This window comes from Gorilla gorilla, chromosome 9 (genome assembly GCF_029281585.2).
Source record: "Gorilla gorilla gorilla isolate KB3781 chromosome 9, NHGRI_mGorGor1-v2.1_pri, whole genome shotgun sequence".
Taxonomy (NCBI): domain Eukaryota; kingdom Metazoa; phylum Chordata; class Mammalia; order Primates; family Hominidae; genus Gorilla; species Gorilla gorilla.
The window spans coordinates 84,240,034-84,263,331 of NC_073233.2; the positions used below are offsets into that span (position 1 = coordinate 84,240,034).

A 23,298-nucleotide genomic window follows, 5' to 3' on the forward strand; every position below is an offset into this window, starting at 1 on the left:
GGCTTTCCTAGGACAGAGAAATGGACTGTGGGCTATCATTCTCAGCAGTCCAGCAAATACACACCACTCTGGTTTCTGAAGCTCAAGTAACACTTACTCCCAACATAAAATAATTCATTAACACCTCTGCATTCATTTTAGCCAGCAACAATAAGACAAACTCTGACAATTTACATCAGGGCCCACACAGTACATTTAAAAAAAAAAAAACCTAGTTGGGTGAACCTTACATTTAACACTTTCTTAATTGTTTTTTTTCTGTAACCCAAGTAGTAAACCTCATACAAAAGACTCACCTTGAATTGTGAAGCTGTTTATCAAATGTTTAAGAGAATTTACACAAGAATGTTTTGACCCCACAAAAAGTAATGTGCCTAAGCTTTAAACAAAATTCACATTTTATTTAGATTGAAATAAACTATACAAAATTGATTTTCTTCACCAAAAATAACAGCAATATTTTCCATATTTTTCTAGATAAACCACAACACTTATTTTGTAGGTTTTCCAGGTTTTGCTTATAAATCAAGATGAGGCAGTATATAAGAGTCATGGAAAAAGACAGAAAAAAAGAAACAGACAAATCAGTTGTCAGTATCCATGGCCTCTGATTCTGTCTCAACCATGAAACAGAAGTGTTCAACATATACCTGCTAAAAAGCTTAGTAAGATGTAGGCTCCACAAAGGAATGTAAACAGCAACGAGATGTGGAACAACAGCAGGCTTTTCCATTCAAACTTTGTCATTTGTTTCTTTAAGTTCAAGAAAGACAAAATCTACACTGAAATCCTTGTTTGGTGAGCTCACAAGCTTTTCTCCAGTAATTTCTTGTAACTGTCCAGTATAGATTTTTAACATACTTAAAACTCCTATTAGTCAAAGGTCAATTGTGGGCTTCACTATAACATTTTATAAAATATATTCCTTCCTCCCACACCTCTTCAAAATATATTTCTTCAAAGAATTCATAACACCCAACAAGTAGAGATCCACAGTGATAATAAATGCTATGTCTAAAATGACTTAACTGAAACAATTCCAGAGTGCCATCAACAGAGATCACGCAAAAGGAAACATGGCACTTTCGACGTTCTCTTCTGGAAGAACAGGTAGGTCTTCAAAGCTTGAGAGTTCAAAGAGGGGCCATTTAAACAGGTAGATTATCAATGGCTAATGTATTCAATGGAGTCCTATAGGCAAAGATATTTAGTGATTAAGTGGCCTACATACACCTTACGGCTTTTTCTTCCAAATATCAAATATAAGAAAGCCTATTTTTAAAAGTCTCTTAGGTATTTTCCACAGTTTCGGAATTATCTGTAGGAAGCTCTGACTTACTTGTACAGAGTTTAATATATGTGTCCACCATTAAATCCAGGTCGTGTTTTATATCAAAATTTATGTTAAGCAAAGCCAAGTTACTTGACCTTTGGTCTGTCAAAGTGTTCCTCAAATATGCTTTAAGACGCTTTCGTCCATTTTCATACCGCTCGTTCTCAACCTTCATCACAGGAAGAATACACAGGACCTTCAGCAATGCATACACATTAGGAAAAAACTTGATGTCAGGCAGGTGGAGGGCTTCATAGATGGTGGACGGAAGCTCTATATCTTTCCCCCTGTGTTTCCATTTGATTCTCCAACAATGAAGCTCAGCTGACAGCGTGTCAGGATTGGGTAAGTCACTTCTATACATGTCAGCATGGTGTTCCTCCGACGTATTGAATTTGAGTTGTCCCATGACTGAGGGTACCAGAGATAAGCATTTAAGAGCTTTGAGGTGCTGTTCTGAGAATATATCTTTAAGTTCCTGAATAATGTGCTCCACTGTTGGGACACTTAGGGTTTCTTTATAGTAACTCTCAGAGGTTAGCTGAGATTCCAAGTTACCCTGGTGAGCTCTGCGGAATTTCCCAGGGAGTTTCATTTGAATATCAAGTTTGGTTGCCAAATTTGTGGCTTCCTCAAACCAAAATTCATGATAAACTTCAATATTTTCCATCACTTCGTTGAGTGAATGCAGTACTGCAGTCAAGCTACCAGCTGCAAAGAAGACATCAGAGGTTTGCCCCTGGAGGTTTTTCCCAAAGGCTCTTGTAAAAGATAGGACATTTTTAAGAACAACAATAGTAACAATGAAATCAAAATCTGACACTGCACTGCAGAGTACAAACGCTCGGCCAGCTATATAGTTATTCCATCTAACATTTGTGTCACTATTTATACCATCTAAACATAAAACAAGCGCTTGCAGGAGTTCCACTAAAATTTCAAAAGCATCATGCCTGCCTGTCCACTGAGAATGGCAGATTTCCTTCAGTTCTTTACCCCTTTCTTTACTGTTCTGAAAAAGAACAGAAATTACGTTGTCAAGTTCTAAAAGCAGTTGTGGTGATCGATGGAAAAAAGAACAAACTTCCTCAATTGTTCCTAATGCAACAGATACTCCCATAACAGGTACTGATTTTGCCAACCACATATTTAAGGCACAGGAAGAGCAGAGTGTGTAGATAGCCTGGGGATATTTCTCTAAAAGTCTAGAAGCAACAACTTTCATTTTGGAAGAAAATCCACTAGAGACAATGTAAGCCTGGCCACGACAATACTCCATATTTAATCCCCACTTCTCAGTTATCATAGTGTGAAATTTCACAGCCAAAATTTCTGCATCGGCTTCATAAGGCAGGAAGCCTATAAATTCCTCTCTTAGGTTATGAGATTCATCAACAAACCTCACCAACACAGGTAGGTGCTCTTCCCCTGCTATGTCCACTACATCGTCAGTGATAATGGAAAAGAAGTGTGAGTCTCTCACTTCCCTGAGAGTTTCTTCTCGAATACAGCTCTCACAGATCTCTAGCATCTGCCTCTGCTGTGTTTTTGAACAAAACAACGTGTTAACTGCTGTTGTCTCAAATCGCTTTCTCAGAACCTCTTCACCAGAATTTATCCGACACTCCAGCAGTGCCTGAAAGTTATCTGGAGTAAAGAGACCTTCTGGGATTTCATCAGCCTCATGTCCATCCAGAGGTATGTTTTGCTTTCCCATCAGAATCAAGATTTCAAATAGAGATTTTAGGTATTCTTTGTTTTCCTTCTCTTCAAGGGTTAGAGGTAAAATGTCCTCATCTTGCCCTTCACCCTCTTCTTCGCTGGGGTTCTGAGCATTGCTATTGTTGGTTTCTTTATGTTTTTGTTCCTGCTCAGAAGTTTCATCAACTGGAAAACAAAGAATTAATTTTACAAACAGGCTCATGAAAAACCATACACAACAAAAAATATTACATCTTTGGTTAAATATTTAAAATCCACAAACTCATTCATTCAATATTCATAGGGCATTTACTAGACCACAGACTAGGACAGAGATTAAAATAAGACTCTAAGATAAGACACATTCTAGTGGGAGAGACCAACAGTGTAAAGAGATATATTTTAATCCTAGATGTAAATGCTGTTACAAGATAGGAATAATTTTTTTTTTTTTAAGAAGTAGACGGGGGAGTCTCACTATGTTGCCCAGGCTGGTCTTGAACTCCCGGCCTCAAGTGATCCTCCCACCTCAGCTCCAAAGTACAAGGATTAAAGGTGTGAGATACCACATCCGGCCTAATTTTTAAAATACACTTAACAAGACTTTCCACATATGTAATGAATGACAGTCCACGCCCTCAGAAAAACAAAGTGGGACAGAACTAATTACTAAGGTACTGTGCTTAGTATTTTATATGCATCACGTTACTCTCTGTTCAGGCAGGTGGTATCGGCCCCACTTGACAAACAAGGACACTAAGTAACTTGCCCAAGATCACAAATACAGTTAGAAGAATGGAAGTAAAGTTGAAATCCAAGTGTGTCTGGCTCCAAGATCCATGCTGATGCTGTTTTTATCAAACCATTATGCCACACATTTATATGGGAGATGGGACAACTGTACAAACCAGTATAATATAAAGGAGATTAATGTAACTCTTAGGGCTAGTATTAGAATATCACACATCTTAGCCTAATCTCTTCACAGGTGATAGGAAAACTGAGGCCCTACAGGCTAAATGCCCTGCCCATAGTCATACAGGTCAGTGGTGTCTGTAGGAAAAGAATCCAAATCTGAGGAGGCACAGCTAAAACCTAGTTCTTAGAACATAAGACTAGGGCCGGGTGCAGTGGCTTACGCCTGTAATCCCAGCACTTTGGGAGGCTGAGGTGGGTGGATCACGAGGTCAGGAGTTTGAGACCAGCCTGGCCAATATGGTGAAACCCCATCTCTACTAAAAATACAAAAATTAGCTGGGTGTGGTGGCACATGCCTGTAGTCCCAGCTACTTGGGAGGCTGAGGCAGGACAATCGCCTGAACCCAGGAGGCAGAGGTTATAGTTAGCCAAGATTGTGCCACTGCACTCCAGCCTGGGCAACAGAGTGAGACTCCGTCTCAAAAAGAAAAAAGACTATGGAGGGCGGTGGGGAGAAACAAAAATTCAGAAGTTGCATTTGATGACAAGGATAAATAAGGGGGACATGAACAAGGAGGGCATTTCAGTTGGTGAGAATTATTCTAGCACAAGCACTAAGGTAGAAGAGGGAAGCAGGCTGTCCAAGTACAAAGGGAAATCTAGTCTGACCAGAGCCTGTGTGAGCCATGCTTCAGAGCTTCATAAGGGTTCAGAAAAATGCAGGGAGCATCCTTCCTTCACCCCTCCTCAAATCAGATAACACTGCTATTCATTATATGTGACACAGCAGTGGTTCTATACTAGGGAGGCTTCCCAAGCCAGAAAGCAAGAGGTTATCCTGGACGCCTGCCTGTCTGGCTCCCTCCCTCTCTCCTCCATTATTTCTCCACTTCCAATTAACAAGTACTAATTATCTTGCTTTTATTTTTTTCAAAAAGAAGTTCATTAAAGAGCAAAGAGTACAAACTGAAAAGTCAAGTCCCTCTTCTTTTGGACATCTTTTCTAGGTGTCATAGGTATACAAATTTCTTAAGTTCCTTGAATCTATGCCCTTTACTCTCTCTACCATTGCCTTAATTCAAGGCCTTTCTACTTTTATTTGGTCAGTTGACAGTCCAACTAGCCTCCATGCCTCCAGTGTTACCTTTTCTAATCCAACAGAGTACTCTATGTACCATGGAAATCAGGTCCCTGTTATCACCTACTTATAAACCCCTCAGTGGTTCCCTATTGCTAATAGCCCACAAGTCTGCAAGTTCTGGCCTCTGGGGTCCTCTCTAGGCTATTTTCTAACCATAATGGGTTATCAAAACTTTAACAACACTAAAATGAGTGTAGTTCCCCAAAACAGCATCCTGTTTCGTGCACAGAATACCTTTCCCTCTCTTTGCCCAAGTCCATATCTCCTCATCCATAAAGAGGGAAATAACAGTACTTATCTCACGGCTATTGTGAGAATTAAATTAATTAATACAAGTAAAGCACTTAGAACAATGACTTGGCATCAGTAAGCACTCAATAAAATGCTATGTTAATAATAACAGCAATAGGAGGAAGAAACAGAGGAGGAGGAGTAACTAATAACCGACAAGAAGAAAAACAGCTTCTAGCCCTCGTCCTTTGGTGACATAATTCGGACATCAGCACCTCCAGAAAGGCTGTTGTGACCACTACTCACAATGGCACTATGTGCCCCAACAGCATTTAGTCCTTAAACATTTACAAAGAATTTATTACATACCACAACTGGGTGGACAGAAAAGAGATTCAGTGCATGCCTCTACTGTTGCCCTTCCTTCCCTACAATGGAGCACTGTGTGCCTGCCACCCCTACCACACTGAGAGAGGAGGCGTCACCTCCATGAGGCCTGCATATAGCATAGTGTGTGGCATTGCAGCACTCAATAAAGACAAACTAAAATTAGACTTTAGTCTCATAGATAATTCCAAAACACAGGACAAAATTGAGCACACTCTTACATTCATTCTCAAGGTAGGTTTTCAACACAGAACATATTTATTTGTCCTTACCAGGTCAAGGCCTTTTTAAAAGGCATTCAGAAGTTGAGTCATTAACACTATCACTTACTTTTTTTCTGTTTCAGTGTCCTGATTTCATCTTCACTCTAAATGTCAAGAAAAAAACAAATCATCTTTAAAAAACTGACCTCTAGTGTATCATCTTAGACTCACAAATACAAATGCCTATTCTGAGTCAATTTAATTCTTTCAAGAGCATAAATTCTTTATATAGTACACATTCTTCAAACAAACAGACAATGAGAAAACCAGAATAAGCTGTTAATGACTCCAAGGTTATAACAAAGTCTTAGGGAAAAAAGAATACATCATTTTACTTATTTTCTACCTAAATCCTCGTAACTTTGGGTTATAAGTGTTTACTGGCTAATGAAAGGCACAAAAATACACCATGGCACTTGGAGTTAAATTCAAGAGGGCACAAATCATCTTACTTCCCAATTTAACCCTGGAGACGTCCCATAAGAATGAGGTTGCTGAATCTCAGGACTCAACACAAAAGTGATGAGAAATCCCTGAGAAGCGGAAAGTGAAAGAGTACCAGCATGTAAGAGATACACAGAGCATACACAGAGCATAGTAGGCCAAGTAGCACCAATAGGGTTAGACAAAGGAAGAACTTTCCAGCTGCATCCTTTACTTTCCTTCCAACCCTCTACAATGCTTAAATCATGAGCCACTCTGTTACTTTCTGTGGCAGAAAAGCAGCAATGCCAGTGACAGCTGAAGACAACAGGATGCCTGTTGGGCAGCATTGGACATGGTTCTGATAACAAGAAACATCAGCAGGCTGGTCAACCTGGACATCCCCTCCTTACCCTACGGACTGCACGTTTATAAGGATGGTGGGTCAGGAAGAGTGTGCCTGCTGTGAGATATGTGAGGCTCTCTGAGGGACAGACTACAGGGAAATGATAGCTACACGACAGCAAGTGATTGAGCTCCTCATCCTGATACATATTACACTTCATATCTATGGATTCAACCAACCATGCATTGAAAATGCTGGGGGAAAAATGGATGGTTGTATCTATCTTGAACATGTACAGACTTTTTTTCTCATTATTCCCCTACATAACGTAGCATAACTATTTACATAGCATTTACATTGTAGTAGGTGTTACAAACACATAAATGTATTAAGTATCATAAATAATCTAGGTATTATTTGAAAATGGATGGTTGTGCCGGGCATGATGGCTCACGTCTGTAATCCCAGCACTTTGGGAAGCTGAGGCGGGAGGATCACCTGAGGTCGGGAGTTCGAGACCAGCCTGACCAACATGGAGAAACCTCGTCTCTACTAAAAATACAAAAAGAGCCGGGCGTGGTGGCACATGCCTGTGATCCCAGCTACTCGGGAGGCTGAGGCAGGAGAATTGCTTGAACCCGGGAGGCGGAGGTTGCGGTGAGCTGAGATCGCACCCTTGCACTCCAGCCTGGGCAACAAGAGCGAGACTCTGCCTCAAAAAAAAAAAAAAAAAAGAAAAGGATGGTTGTGTCTATACTGAACACACAGATTTTTGTTCTTGTCATTATTCTCTAAACAATGTAATAGAACAACTATTTACATAGCACTACATTGTATTAGGTATTATAAATGATTTAAAGTACACGGGAGGATGTGTGTAAGTTATATGCAAATACTACACCACTGTATATAAGGGAATCAAGTATCTGTGGATTCTTCTCTCTGAGGGAAGGTCCTGGAATCAGTCCTCCATGGACACCAAGAAGAAAGCTGATATGGAGGACTGTAATGTAAGTGTCAGTATTCATCTAAGTCCCAGGAAAATAGAAATAAACAAATAGAGGGGAAAATGCATAAAGAAAAATAAAAACTAAGGATTTCTCAGAATTTAAGGTGTAAGTCCTCAGTTGTAAGATGACAAATTAAGGTACATAAGAAAAAAACTCACATCTAGATATAGGTTAGCAAATTTTAAAATGTCAAATATAAAGAAAACTTCTAAAAAGCTTTGAGGGAGAAAAGAAGATTACCTAAAAAGGAACAAGAATCAGGCTGGCACAGACTTGAATAGCAATAATGGATGCAAAAAAATCAGAAAGAATCAACATCACATAGACTATATGTATCCTCTATGTATCTCTTAATAACATTTAAAATTTAAAATATCATATAGCGATTAAAAATAATTCCACATCTGGAAACTAAGAAAAACAATCCTATGTTAACAAAATAGAGAAATTACAAAATACCTACGGCCAGACATGACAACACTGTATGTCTAAAGTTGTGGGGTATAGCTAAAATGGACCTAAGAGAGACTTTTATAGCTTTGAATACACATAAATATGAGCTAAACATTCAAGAAGCTAGAAAAAGAGTCAAAAAATAAATCACCCTAATCAAAGAAAAACCAATAAAATAGTTCATAAGTACAACAATCACTGACAAAACTACTGGTTCTTTGAAAAGATTATTAAAGTTTCATAAACTTTTAGAAACATTAACAAAACACAAGAAAGAAAGAAAACCAATAAAGATAGCAGAATGGCAATCAAAACTTTCCCTCACCCACCGCAAGCCATCTAATGGTTTTACCAAGTTCTACCTTACTTTCAAGAGCAGATAACATCTACCTACACAAATTTTTCTAGGAGAAAAAAAAAAAAGATACCCAACTTATTTTATGAGGCCAATAGAACCTTGATATTATAACTGGGTAATAAGAGTACATGAAAAGAAGGTTACAGGCCAAGATTCACAAATGTAAAATCCTAAATAAAATATTGACCAATTGAATCCAATGGTATATAAAAGCAAATAGACATATTGCAATCAACTAGAGTTCATTACAGAAATGCAGATGGTTCACAGAAAATCCATTAGTATTACTTATTGCATTAAAGAATGAAAAAAATGAACTTTTCTATTAAATACATGCAATGAAAGCATGTGATAAATATAAAAACAGAATATAGGTCAGGCGTGGTGGCTCACTATTGTAATCCCAGCACTTTGGGGAGCTGAGGTAAGAGGACTGCTTGAGCCCAGGAGTTTGAAACCAAACTGGGCAACATGGCATGACCCCATCTATAAAAAAAAAATACAAAAAAATAAGCCAGGCATGGTGGCACACACCTGTGGTCCCAGCTACTTGGGAGGCTGAGGTAAGAGGATTGCTTCAGCCCAGGAGGTGGAGGCTGCAGTGAGCAGTGTCTGCCCCACTGCACTCTGGCCTGGGTGACAGAGTGAGACCCCATCTTAAAAAAAAAAACAACAAAACTCTGAATATGGGAGTAGAAGGGAATTTCCTTAACTTGATAAAAACTATCTAACAATACCAACAGCAAACATTATACTTAATGGGGCAACGCAAGTATGACATTACTAGAATTGTTCAACATAGTACCAGGGATCTTGACTAAACAAGACAGGCAACAGAAAAAATTAAAATAATAAGAACTGAAAGAGACAAATTTCTCCTTATTTGCAGATGATACAATCAGTAACAGAGGAAAAACTCAGAAGACTTATTAGGATTAACTTAAAAAGAAGTTCTTCAAAAGTGCTGGAAACAATTTCAACCAGAATATATCATCTGTACCAATAAGAACCATAAAGTATTTAAGAAGTGATCTAAGAATGTATACATTCTCATTTAAACAACTGTAACAAAAGCTCTCAAAATTTTTCGTTTTCTGTACTCCTAAAAGTATTCTAATATTCTTTTCAAAAAACTAGTATTTAGTTTTGTCAATGATTGCTGTTATTTGATAGGTATTTTATGGGATTTTTTTTCTATTCATGGATAGAACTAGTTAATACTTTACAATAGTTTATACTGTAACAGTAAACTAGTAATATTCGTTTACTAACAGTAATACTAAACTAGTAATAAATTTACAATAGCTAATATTGTAAAGATGCCAATTCAAAGCAATTATAATGAAAATCCCAAAAGAAGTTCTAGGAGAACTTGACAAAAGGACTTTCAAATTCATATGGAGGAGGCTGGTGGCTCACGTCTATAATCCCAGCACTTTGGGAGGCCGAGGTGGGCAGATCACTTGAGGTCAGGAGTTCGAGACCAGCCTGGCTGACACGGCAAAACCGCGTCTCTACTAAAAATACAAAATTAGTCAGGCGTGGTGGTGAGCACCTGTAGTCTCAGCTACTTGGGAGGCTGAGGCAGGAGAATTGCTGGAAACCGGGAGGTGGAGGTTGCAGTGAGCCAAGATCATGCCACTGCACTCCAGTCTGGGTGACAGAGTGAGACTCTGTCTCGGGGGGAAAAAAAAAGAAAATTCATATGGAAGAATAAAGGTCCACAAATAGTTAAGAAAAAGAAGAGTTAAACAATCACCTTATTTGAAAGTAAGATATATTACAATGCCATGGTAATAAAACAGTGTGGTATAGTTGCAAACAAATAATACAGTGAAATGGAACAGAACTCCCCAAAACAGCCTTATGTAAACTTGTTATATAACAGAGGTGGCATTTTATACCAGTGGACGAAAGGAAAAACTAACAGACCATGTTGGGAAAACAGTTTCTCTATAAGGAGAAAAAGTTATTATAGATCCCTACTGTACATCATACATACTAACTCCAAATGGATAAAATATCTAAATAGAAAGGTAAGCATAGAATAAGGAAAATTAGATAAATGCTATCTTTAAAAAGCACACAGTAGGTGGACTGATAGGACATATATTAAATACACTAGCATGGACACCAACTGGTAGGGAAAGGAATGGTAATGGTAATAGTGGGTGAAGAAGGAAAAATAATAAAGCAAAATAAGGGCCTTGCTAGTGGCAATGATGACAAAAAGCCATGGACTAAGGAGGTACTGTACTTCTGTTCACCTAAGGTCAACAAAATACAGATAGGTGTCAATCCTCAGAACTGAAGGATATCCAAGGAACATAAGAATATGTGTAAATTATGCCATATACAGAGATTTCAATGTTTTTTTCTAAACCCTGTACATATTTAATAGTGATAGAAACCTTATCTTTAAAACATTCCATGTCTCCACTTTTACACTTTCCCTTTCTTTATTCCTTTGTGCTGAACTCTGGAAACACTTCAGCTCTATTTTCCTTACTATGAAAGAAAAGGTAGCTTTTTCCTTCTTCTCCAGAAGGGAATGAGCTAGTGGCCTGTAATTAACAGCACACTCTGGACCAAGAGAACAAGTACCAACTGGCTAACTCTGAGGGAGATTTTCCAATTTAAATACTAAAACTCATCATCTCACATCTAGGCTATTTAACAACCATAACATTTATTTCCTGTTACATTACCTCTGAAATAGAGAGTAATTTGGATTAATTTTAACATAAATGCATCTGTATTTGATTTCATAGTATTATGGGGGAAGGTGGGAAAGCTGAAAGTACATAGACATACCAGTTCTTTTATTCGTTTTCTGTGTCTACTATGTGGGTTGTTCAAATGACTGGTAAGATCAAATATTGTTGGTATTGCATTATCTCGAAGAACTGTCCTATAAGGACTCTGAAAAAGAAAATTGTGTTAAATCAGAGATGGTCCTTATAAATATATTACACATCAATAAAATTCTATGTTAATGACCTCTACAATATTCCTTCAACTCAGCTCTAAAGTATAGAGACTTACAGAATTTGATGTCAGTTCAGGTCAGTCTACTATTTCCAACTGTGCCTGCATTTGCCCTTCTGGCAATCTATTATAAACTAAGAAACTGAATTGAAGGTAGGCATAAAATATAAAATGTACTTGCATTTTGCATATCTGTTTCTAATTCAGCATCCCAGCTACTTTATCTGTACTGTCCTTCCATGAGCCCACCAAATCTACAGGAGGTACAAGTCTCCCAAAATAATCTGCACTCTTGTATGTTCCATAATAATGCATCCCTATTTTACCTAATGTTCCACTTTTGCTAATATTACTGAGAAGCATCAAGGCACAGTGAAAATATTGGACTGGGACCCAGGAGACCTAGGAACTAGTCCAAACTCTACCAGTGAGTGACTCACTAAGACACCCTGGCTAAATTACTTTCCCTTTTTGGGCCCCAGTTTCTTTTTCTGAATAAAATTCTGGTATTGAACTAAATCAACATGTCCTAAAATGAAATTATTCACATACTAATGATCACAATGCTTGCCATTTCAGTTATATTACCATCTGTATTTTTACACAATCTACTCATTTTTTAGTTAACACTGTCTTAAGTAATAAAACTGTAGGAAGAATGATCTGATGTTATCTTATGTTTTTAAAAAAGTTTTTAAACATTTTATGTTTTTAACACATACTACAAAACTTCTAAAATAAAAATTGATTCATCTGCCACATGAAACCAACTCTCACGCCACAAGTGATATTGATATACATAATCACATTTTTGCAAATGCTAATCTAGGTATTTCTGTATTTCTCTGAAGTCCTAATCATCTTATGAAAGAATGATCATACTCTACCCTACTTCCTGTTAATTTCATCCAACTTGGCTAGAAGCTGGATGCATACTTAGATGGTAACGGTCCTACTGCCAGCCCTGAGGAGGCTGAGTAAAAGACAAGAAGCTTATTAAGAGGGACAGTAATAAATAACTGCTATTACACTCCCCTCAGACAGTCCAAAGAATAGTGCCTTTAATTTCTTCCTGAATTTGCAATGATAAAGATAAGACATACTTCATTTAAACAAGCTTTCTTTGAAGCAGTGATTATTTCAAAATATCTAAGCATGCTCAAAGAACATGCCAAACAAAAATAACAACTTCTATATTTGTTCACCCAAGGAAGGGAGGTTGGGAAGACATGAAGGGAAAACATGTATCTAAATGGAACACACTATCTTGGGTTGTACCCAAAGAGTTGTTAAACACGTTTGGGATGAATTTCTATTCAGAGTCAATATTTTCTAGTTCAATTCCATGCCATAATAGAAAACACAAAGATGATTCTCTGACTTCCTAGTAACACTCAACTTCTAGTGCTGGGCTCGTGATCCTGAGTCTACTAGGGAGGCTGAATGAGGAATTGGTTAGGGACACAATCACTGAAGGGAGTACAAGTTATTATATTCAAAGCTCCCCCATCTTTCACACCGAGCAAATGTCCCCAAAATAAGCAAAAACACATACACAGTCAATTCTTGATATCTTACTAATTATTAAATAAGGAGAGGAGGAATAAAACATTTTAACAAATTTTTAAAAGTCAAATCAAATTGATTTTCTATTTGCAAATAAAGCAAAGATATTATTGATCAGAAAACAGAACGTATGAATGAAAAAAATAACATTTTATAAATATTTATTTTGGCCAGGAATGTTGGCTCACACCTGTAATTGCAACACTTTGGGAGGCCTTGGCCGGGTAGACGGCTTGACCCCAGGAGTTCGAGACCAGCTTAGGTAACACGGCAAAACTCCATCTCTACAAAAAATACAAAAATTAGCGAGGTATGGTGGCACGTGCCTGTAGTTCCAGCTACTTGGGAGGCTCAGCGGGGAGGATTGCTTGAGCATGGGAGGTCGGGGCTGCAGTGAGCCATGGCTGCACCACTGCACCCCAGCTTAGGCAACAGAGCGAGACCCTATCTCAAAAAATAATAATAATAATAATAAAAATATAAATATCTATAAGGACACATGCCAAAAAAGACAATATTCAATTACTACGTGTGATACCAAGTATCTCAGTATCAAGATTTAATCTTTAACTGCTGAATTCAGGTTTGAGCATAAAAGAATAATCTTACTCTAGCATCAAAATAATAAAATATTCGGCTCCGGCCAAATTCAGTAGTCATGAATGTTTACTGATGAAATCTTTTTTTTTGTCTGTTTGTTTAAAGACAGGGTCTCACCACCATGTTGCCCAGGCTGGCTCTGAATTCCTAGGCTCAAGCAATCCTTCAGCCTTGGACTCCTGAGTAGCTGGGACTACAGACACGTGCCACTGTGCCTTGCTACTGATGAGGTCTTCAATGCCAAACTAATAAAGCCAAAACTCTTAAACATTTAGATACAGATATCAGAAAATCCAGGGGTTTTTGTTTGTTTGTTTTTGAGACACAGTCTCACTCTGTCACCAAGGCTGAAGTGCAGTGGCACAATCTTGGCTCACTGCAACCTCGGCCTCCTTGGTTCAAGCGATTCTCCTGTTTCAGCCTCCTGAGCAGCTGGGATTACACGTGTGCACCGCCATGCCCAGCAAAATTTGTTTTGTTTTGTTTTGTTTTGTTTGGTATTTTTAGTAGAGAAGGTGTTTCCCCCGTTGGCCAGGCTGGTCTCAAACTCCTGACCGCAAATGATCTGCCCGCCTCAGCCTCCCAAAGTGCTGGGATTACAGGTGTGAGCTACCATACCCAGCCCAGAAATCCAGTTTTTAATAACAACATCTCCTAGACGTATAGAAAGAACATTTTCTCACATTTGGATTCATTTATTCAAGATTGAAGAATCATTTAGAAATTTAAAAAGCAAACCTGGCTCATCTTTCTGTTCTATTCTCTAACTAAAGAATGTAAGAATGAACTATCCTTTAAATTTCTCACAATCTGGTTAGAATTATCTAATTAAGAGACCACATTTATTACTAAAATAAAAATGCAAAAATGCATATGGCAAATGTATTTAAAATAATTTGGGATATTTTTACTTCATGTCAAGAACATAAAAGTAGTTTGCCTTTTAAACACATGAAACCTTTTATTTTGGTTGATCATTATTACCCTTTTAACAAATCAAGGCAAAAATATTCCTCAAATATTTGTGATTAAACTGTTGAACCGGAATTGGCTCACCTCCCAATGACTTCACAAGTATCTGCTTCAATTAATTTTGAGAAATAAAATAACCCAATCATTCTTTAGTTTTCTGATGCCTCTGCAAAATGTATCTGAAAAAAATATCAAAATAAATTGCTGCATAACAACATATAGTGTACCTTTGAATCAAGTTTATGTCTATCCCAATATCTGAGGTGTTACATTAGTTACACTGAAACAAGTCTGCTTCATTTCAATCAAATTTGCCTTATTTGTGCCTTTTATAAATCACAGCAAGAGAATCACAGAGGGTTAAAAATCTTAGAACTCAGGAATTACCTGGCCTAATCTCCTTATTAGGAACTGGGGCCCAAAGAGGGGAAGTGACTTGGCCAAGCTCACACAGTTAACAGTAGGTCCTGATATGAAATTACATATTATTGATGAAAATGTTTTTCCACATTACCTGGATAATTTGTTTACTATTATATCTACCACATAAAAATTAAAAGTTGGTTCTAATAGTACATACAAAAACATGAAAACAAGAGCTCCATTCCGAGATGAAAATTTTACTCATAAAAAAGCTCTAGATAAACAGCTCCAAATAAAAACACCAACTTTACCTTAAATAAACATATACTTTTATAATCATCTAAAATTTTCCTGAAGACTAAATAATATTTAAAAGTGGTTACCTCAGCCGGGTGTGGAGGCTCATACATGTAATCCCAGCACTTTGGGAGGCCGAGGTGGGCAGGTCACTTGAGGTCAGGAGTTTGAGACTAGCCTGGCCAACATGGAGAAATCCCACCTCTACTAAAAGTACAAAAATTAGCTGGGCATGGTGGCACAATGCCTGTAATCTCAGCTACTTGGGAGGCTGAGGAGAGAGAATCGCTTGAGCCCAGGAGGTGGGGGAGGTGGCAGTTTGCAGTGAGCTAAGATAGCGCCACTGCACTCCAGCCTGGGTGACAGAGCGAGACTGTCTTTAAAAAAAAAAAAAAAAAAAAAGTAGTTACCTTGGGTGAGTAGAAATGCGGCACCAGGAACAGAAGAGTTTTGTTTTTTTTTTTTTAATCATTTTGAGTTTTTTTTCCAGACAAGCTCTCACTCTGTCGCCCAGAGTGGAGTGTAGTGGCATGAACACAACTCTCTGCAGTCCCGACGTCATGGGCTCAAGTATCCTCCCATCTCAGCTTCCCAAGTAGCTGGGACTACAGGCAGACGTCACCACACCTCGCTAGTTTTTTTGGTATTTTCTGTAGCGACGGCATCTGGCCATGTTGCCCAGGCTGGTCTCAAACTCCTGAGCTCAAGTGGTCTTCCTGCCTCGGCCTCCCAAAGTGCTGGGATTATAGGCGCCTGGCAAAATCAGGATTTTAAGAACAAAACAGATACTATTCGGCTCCAAATCTGTCTTCATCTTAAAGTGGCAGGATATAGGAATACCTTCCAACATTGGTAAATACTTACATTTCCAACCAGACACAGTGAGAGAGAGAAATCAAGTCAAACAGAGAGACATCAAGCTCTTCTATTACTCACAGTTCTACAGATCATAGAGGTCTCAAAATGTTTGGCACATAATCGATAATGTTTATTTAGCTGATCAGGTGTTTTATCTTCTAAGTCTGCTCTCCTACAGTTCTCCACCCACTTCTGGCATCTATAAATAAAACCAAAATACAATTATGAAAATGAGCTCAGCATTTAAATTTCAGCCTTCAGTTTTAAGGCAAACATACATTAATAACAACGGATTCCTGCTCCTCTCCCTGAGAACATAATTTGGAGAATTTGATTAATAACAAAATAACAGTTGGAAAAAACCTTAGAAGTCATTTAGTACCAACAATTCAATTACAGACAAGGTTAAGAAGTAACTTGTTTGGAGGGAAGTACAAAATCAGCAGAACTAGAACTGAAACCTGCATCTTCCAGCTCCCAAAACATCAGAGAAGATTCAACCATCAGCAGAACAAGCAGAAAGCTGCATGCACAGCCACAAGGCTAACAGCTTAACATTCCCTTCAGGATTTCAACTTCAACAAGCACACAAAACAACACTGTCACTGTAGAAAATCAGCAATTAGGCCGGGCATGGTGTCACGCCTGTAATCCCAGCACTTTGGGAGGCCAAGGCAGGCGGATCAGGAGGTCAGGAGATCGAGACCATCCTGGCTAACCCGGTGAAACCCCGTCTCTACTAAAAATACAAAAAATTAGCTGGGCGAAGCGGCGGGCGCCTGTAGTCCCAGCTACTCGGGAGGCTGAGGCAGGAGAATGGCGTGAACCCGGGAGGCGGAGCTTGCAGTGAGCCGAGATTGCGCCACCGCACTCCAGCCTGGGTGACAGAGCCAGACTCCGTCTCGGAAAAAAAAAAAAAAAAAAAAATCAGCAACTAGATGTTCTTTAAATAACTAGTTTCTAAGGGAAGCATAAAGGCTGTATTCGTTTATCTTCCTATGAACACAAATTATTATCTACAGTAATACGTGCTGACTAGATTGCAAGCTCCATGAATGCAGGGACTGTGACTACACAATCTAGTACACAAAAAGTGTTGAAGACACAGAACAAGACAAAGTCCATGCCCTCTTGGTGCTTAAATATTTTCAGAAAAGCTAATAATAAGCACTTATTATGAGCCAGACACGTTCTAAGTCCTTTCCAAAGATGGGTACTATTAATATCCCCCTTGTGCAGTTGAAGGCACAGAAATATTAAGTAACTTGCTAAAGTCACAACTAGATCTTTCCTCAAATTTCTTTTCTTTTTTTTTTTTTTTTTTTTTTTTTTGAGACAGAGTTTTGCTCTTGTTGCCCAGGTTGGAGTGCAATGCCATGATCTTGGCTCACTGCAACCTCTGCCTCCCGGGTTCAAGCGATTCTCCTGTCTCAGCCTCCCAAGTAGCTGGGATTACAGGCATGCGTTACCACACCTGGCTAATTTTGTATTTTTAGTAGAGACTGGGTTTCTCCATGTTGGTCAGGCTGGTCTCGAACTCCCGACCTCAGGTGATCTGCCCGCCTCGGCCTCCCAAAGTGCTGGGATTACAGGCGTGAGCCACTGCGCCCGGCCAATTCCTCAAATTTCTAAGAATAAAAGTTCTGCCGTGGATAAACAGTATCACACATTATTTTTTTGAGATGGTGTCTCGCTCTTTAGCCCAGGGTGGAGTGCAGTGGTGTGATCTCAGCTCACTGCAACCTCTGCCTCCCAGGTTCAAGCAATTCTCCTGCCTCAGCCACCCAAGGAGCTGAGATTACAGGCGTGCACCACCACACTCAGCTAATTTTTGTATTTATAGTACAGATGGGGTTTCAGCACATTGGCTAGCTTGGTCTCGAACTCCGGATCGCAGGTGATCTGCCCACCTTGGCCTCCCAAAGTGCTAAGGTTACAGGCGCGAGCCACTGCGCCCGGCCCAACATATTCCTTTATAATTAAATCACAGTTTTTTTTTTTATGTTTAAACACTATTGTCCGCCTCCCCCCAACATACATGCCCCTGACACTTAATTCTCTCTACTCTAAAAATGTAAAATCAAGGTAAAATGCTATGATTTTTAAAAAACTACACCTAAACTGCACAGCATTTCATTTGACCAACAAGTATTACTGCTCACAGTAATGATGCCTAAGATGTTCACAATTTAATCACACTTTTACACAGTTGTACATTATGATTATAAACATTTCATGTTTCAAAATCCAAATATTAAGTATAAAAACGATCTCACTATAAAATAATTTGCCATACTGCTACAGTTGTTTGTTTTTTAAATTCTTAAATCTCTGGAGACCTTCCACACAGAGCAATACTGTACATATTACCTCTGAACTAAGTTGAAACAGCTTTCTGATATCAACAGCAACTCTTATTCAGACAATCAAGAACAGAATGGGCATCAGGCAGAGAGCCTAATTAAATACACCTGTCTTTCTATATGAATTACTTAAGAATAAATCTAGTGAAAGAAGTGCAAGACCTCTAATAATCTTTTTAAAGCAAACTTAAATAAATACACAAGTTTATGAACTGGCACACTAAATTCCAAAGATGTCAATTCTCCCCAAACCCATTTACTAATTCAATATAATCACAAGCCCAGTAAGTTTGTGAGAGAGCAAGAGAAAGAAATGACAAATTATTCTAAAACTTTTTATACACAAAATTAAAGAACCAGGGATAACCAAGATAATCTTGAGAGAGAGGAAAAAGGAGGTTGAAAGAATTACACTACCAGATATTAAGACTTACTGTAAAGCTTATTAAGACAGGTACTGGCAGAAGGACAGAACAGTGAAACAAAATAGAGCACTGCAGATACTTAAAGGTAGCTTTGAACAGCAGCAAATATGGATTTTTCTTTTCCAATAAATAGGGCCGAATCAGCTGAATATCTACATGAAAAAAATAAATCTTAACTCCTACTTGTATACCATACACAAAAATAAGTTCCAAGTGATTGGAGATCTAAATATGAAAGGTAAAACAATAAAGCCACTAAAAGATAACACAGGAGATTATCTTCATGACCTTGGAATAAAGATCTCTTAAGGCAACAGCACAAATGCCAGAGGAAAAGATATATAAATTAGGCTACTTTAAAGTTAATAACTTTTCTTCATTAAAAGAATCCATTTAAGAGTGAAATGGCAGACCACAAAATGTCAGATATTTGCAATACATATATCTAACAATGGACTCACATTCAAAATATATATGAAGAACTCCTACAAATAAATAACCCAACACAAAAATAGGCAAGGGGCCTTGAACAGGCACTTTATAATAAAAAGGTTATAAAAAGGGCAATACATAGATGAAAAAAAAAATGCTCGATCTCATTTGCCATCAGGGAAATGCTAATTAAAGCCAAAACAAATTACTACATACCCACAAGAATGACTACAATGTAAAAGAGGTAATACCAAATATTGGGGAGAAGGTGAAGTAACTTTGCCCATCAACAGCAGGATGGATAAATTGTGGTATATTCATTCAATGGAATACTACTTGGCTATGAAATGAACAAACTATCTACAATCTCACAAATGTAATGTTAAGAAGCCAGGAGTACATACTACATGATTCCTTTGATATGAAATTCTAGAACAGGCAAAACTCATTCATAGTGATTGTTCAGAAAAAGAGTTAACACAGCAGACCTCAGGCTGCCGTCCTTAGAAAGGCCTATTTGTTAAGGACCTTGGGCTGGTATCCCGGAACTTGGTTGGTAAACAGTTCCATACACAGAAATAAAACTTTTCCTAACTGATAATGCAGCTCAATGTGCCTAGACTGTTTGTGCAAACAACATGATTTATGCTGAACACCTGCCATCCCTTCTGGGAATTTGGAATTTTATTATATGCCAGGCAGAGGCTGCCTATGTGATCGGGACCCAGTAAAAACCTTGGACACTACGTCTCTAACGGTCTTCCCTCCACAGAAACACGGCACGTGTTGCCACATTTCCACCACTGGGGAAAAACGGGCTCTGGGTGACCCCCTCATGGGAAGGAGGGAGCATAGGGAAGCCTATACATGGATTCCTTCAGACTGTGCCTGTGTCTTTTTCCCTCATGATCCAGATGTGTATCCTTACTACAATGCAATAAATCTTCACTGTGAGTACAACCATATACTGAGTCCTGCAAGCCCTTTTAGTGAATCTTTAAATATGGGGTGGTCTGGCTCCGCCTCAACACAGTGATGGAATAGCAGATACATTTGGGGAGGGTAACAACTGGGAGTGGGCACAAAAGAGGCTACTGAGGTGCTGCTAATGTTCTGTATCTCAAACAATAATAAAGCTTCCATTCATTCTCCCTCTTCCCCCCAAAACCTAACTAAGCCAAGGTATGTGAAGTCACAGTGGCTACCACTGGGGAGAATGGGATAATGGCTGGGAGAACCATGGAGCAGAGGAAGTTTGGGACGCTAGTGATACTCTGTTTTTTAAAAATCCCGGTGAAATTTTCATGGATATGTTACTCTGAAAATCCAACATGATGTACAGTTATCATTTGTGATCTTCTGTGCATATGTTTTTTGGGGTTTTTTTTTTTAAGAGAGAGGATCTCACTCTGTTGCACAGGCTGGAGTGCAGTGGTGCAATCTCGGCTCACTGCAGCCTCCATCTCCTGGGTTCAAGCGATTCTCCCACCTCAGTCTCCCATGTAGCTGGGACTACAGGCACACGCCACCATGCCTGGCTAACTTTTTGTATTCTTTGTAGAGACGGGGTTTCACCATGTTGCCCAGGTTAGTCTCAAACTCCTGGGTGAAGTGATCGTCCTGCCTCGGCCTCCCAAGGTGCTAGGATTACAGGCATGAGCCACCGCACGTAGCTCTTCTGTGTATACGTTTTTACATGAATACAATTATAAAAATTATATATGACCGGGAGGCTGAGGTAGGAGAATCACTTGAATCCGGGAGGTGGAGGCTGCAGTAGGCCAAGATCACACCACTGCACTCCAGCCTGGCAAGAGAGCAAGACTCCGTCTCAAAAAAAAGAAAAAAAAAAAAAAAAAATATATATATATATATATATGACCACAATAAGTGTTTTCACATGTGTATTCATATGTGTATTATGAACATGTATATATATATTTATATACATACATACCCACTTACATACTCGTCTCAAATTTTTACCAATGCCTCCCCTTTCCCAGCTCTCCCTGTCATTGTTCTGTTCCCTGTACTCCAGATTTTGTAGACTTTTCCCTTAGCACAGTGGAATGACTCCCCAAATCCATCTGCTTCTCTCCATCAATAACAGCCTGGTCCAAGCTACCATAATTTTTTACCCGGTCTACTAGTATCTCTTCCAAACTGGTCATCTGCCCTTCTCTAACCCCTTCTCCATGCTGCAGAGTATTTTTTAAAGCCAATTTGAGAATGTCTCTCCCATGCTTAAGCTTTTAGTGGCTTCTCATTACTCTCAGGATAAACAACTGTGTTCACTTCTATCCTGGGGCCTTCCCTGCGCTGTTTACTCAGCCTACTACACTCTTCTTGCTGCTTTTTATACACTTCCTATGCACAGTTAACTATGACTCAGCCTTCAGATCTTAGCTCAAATGTCATTTCTTGAGGGAAAGTTTTCCTGACTCACATGTGTACATATATGTGGGTGTATGTGTATGAATATGTATGCACACAGAAAACTCCAGGTATTTAAGACTTTCCACCTCTCCATGTGTAATATCTGAACTCCCTACATTTATCTTACTATATTATTCCCACAGTGTAAACATGCCCTAATGTCTCCCATCTTTAAAACTCTCTTAATCCTGATCCTCTTTATAGCAAAACTTGTTAAAGCATCCATTTGGACTGCATCCACTTATCTTGTTGTACTGTCTCCTTAATCAATGCCAAGGAGGCTCCTGCTCTATCCCTTTTCCACTGAAACTGCTCAAGAAAATTACTAATGACCCTATCCTGCCAAATCCAACGGTCACTTTCCTGTACAGATTTTATTTCATTTTTAACTTTTCTTTTTTTTTTTTTTTCTTTTTTTTTTTTGGTGGAGTCTTGCTCTTGTCGCTCAGGCTGGAGTGCAGTGGCACAATCTTGGCTCACTGCAACCTCTGCCTCCTGGGTTCAAGCTACTCTCCTGCCTCAGCCTCCTGAGTAGCTGGGATTACAGGCACCCCCCACCATGCCCGGCTAATTTTTGTACTTTTAGTAGAGATGGGGTTTCCCCATGTTGGCCAGGCTGGTCTCAAACCCCTGACCAGGTGATCCACCCGCCTCGGCCTCCCAAAGTGCTGGGATTACAGGCGTGAGCCATCGTGCCTGGCCTATCTTTTATTTCATTTTTAAAGTAATGAGAAGAGGTGTCATTATGTTGCCCAGGTGGGTCTCAAACTCCCGGGCTCAAGCGATCCTCCCGCCTCAACCTCACAAAGTGCTGGGATTACAGGTGTGAGCCACTGCGTGCAGCCACTTTCTGTACACACCTTAAACACCTTCAGCACTAGTCAACCATCACTGATTACTTCTTTGTTTTGTTTTTGATGTTTTTCCCTCATTGGTTTCTTACTAATGCAGCATTTCTAAAAGTGTATTCCAAGGAATCCTGTTCAAAGAATTGCTCCTAAAAAAAAAAAAGAGAGAGAGAGACAGGGCCTCAATCTGTCGCCCAGGCTGTAGCACACTGGTGCAATCATAGCTCATTGTAAGTTCAAACTCCTGGGTTTAAGCCATCCTCCTGCCTCGGCCTCTCAAAGTGCTGGGATTACAGGCCTGAGTGACTATGCCCAGTCAGAACTGTTCCATTAAAAAAAAAAAAAAAAAAGGGACTGGGCATGGTGGCTCATAATACCAGCACTTTGAGAGGCCAAGGCAAGAGGATCACTTGAGGCTAGGAGTTCAAGACCAGCCTGGGCAATATAGGGAGACCTTGTCTCTATAAAAAATTAAAAAATTAGTCAAGTGTGGTGGCGTGGGCCTATGGTCCCCAGCTACTTGGGAGGCAGAGATGGGAGGATTGTTTGAGCCTGGGAGATGGAGACTGCAGTGAGCAATGAT

General features: G+C 39.1%; 1 protein-coding gene across 1 annotated transcript in view; it reads right to left on the reverse strand.

Moving 5' to 3' along the window:
- Positions 1-380: 380 nt before the first annotated feature.
- THAP12 (THAP domain containing 12) overlaps positions 381-23,298 on the reverse strand; it is a 31,205-nt gene continuing 8,287 nt past the window's right edge. Inside the window, exons 2-5 of the mRNA XM_019037370.4 lie at positions 16,287-16,407; positions 11,379-11,486; positions 6,042-6,078; positions 381-3,220 (exon numbers count right to left, since the gene is read on the reverse strand). Coding sequence (XP_018892915.1) covers positions 1,290-3,220; positions 6,042-6,078; positions 11,379-11,486; positions 16,287-16,407 — 2,197 coding nt within the window. The 3' untranslated portion in view covers positions 381-1,289. The remainder of the gene's footprint in view (positions 3,221-6,041; positions 6,079-11,378; positions 11,487-16,286; positions 16,408-23,298) is intronic.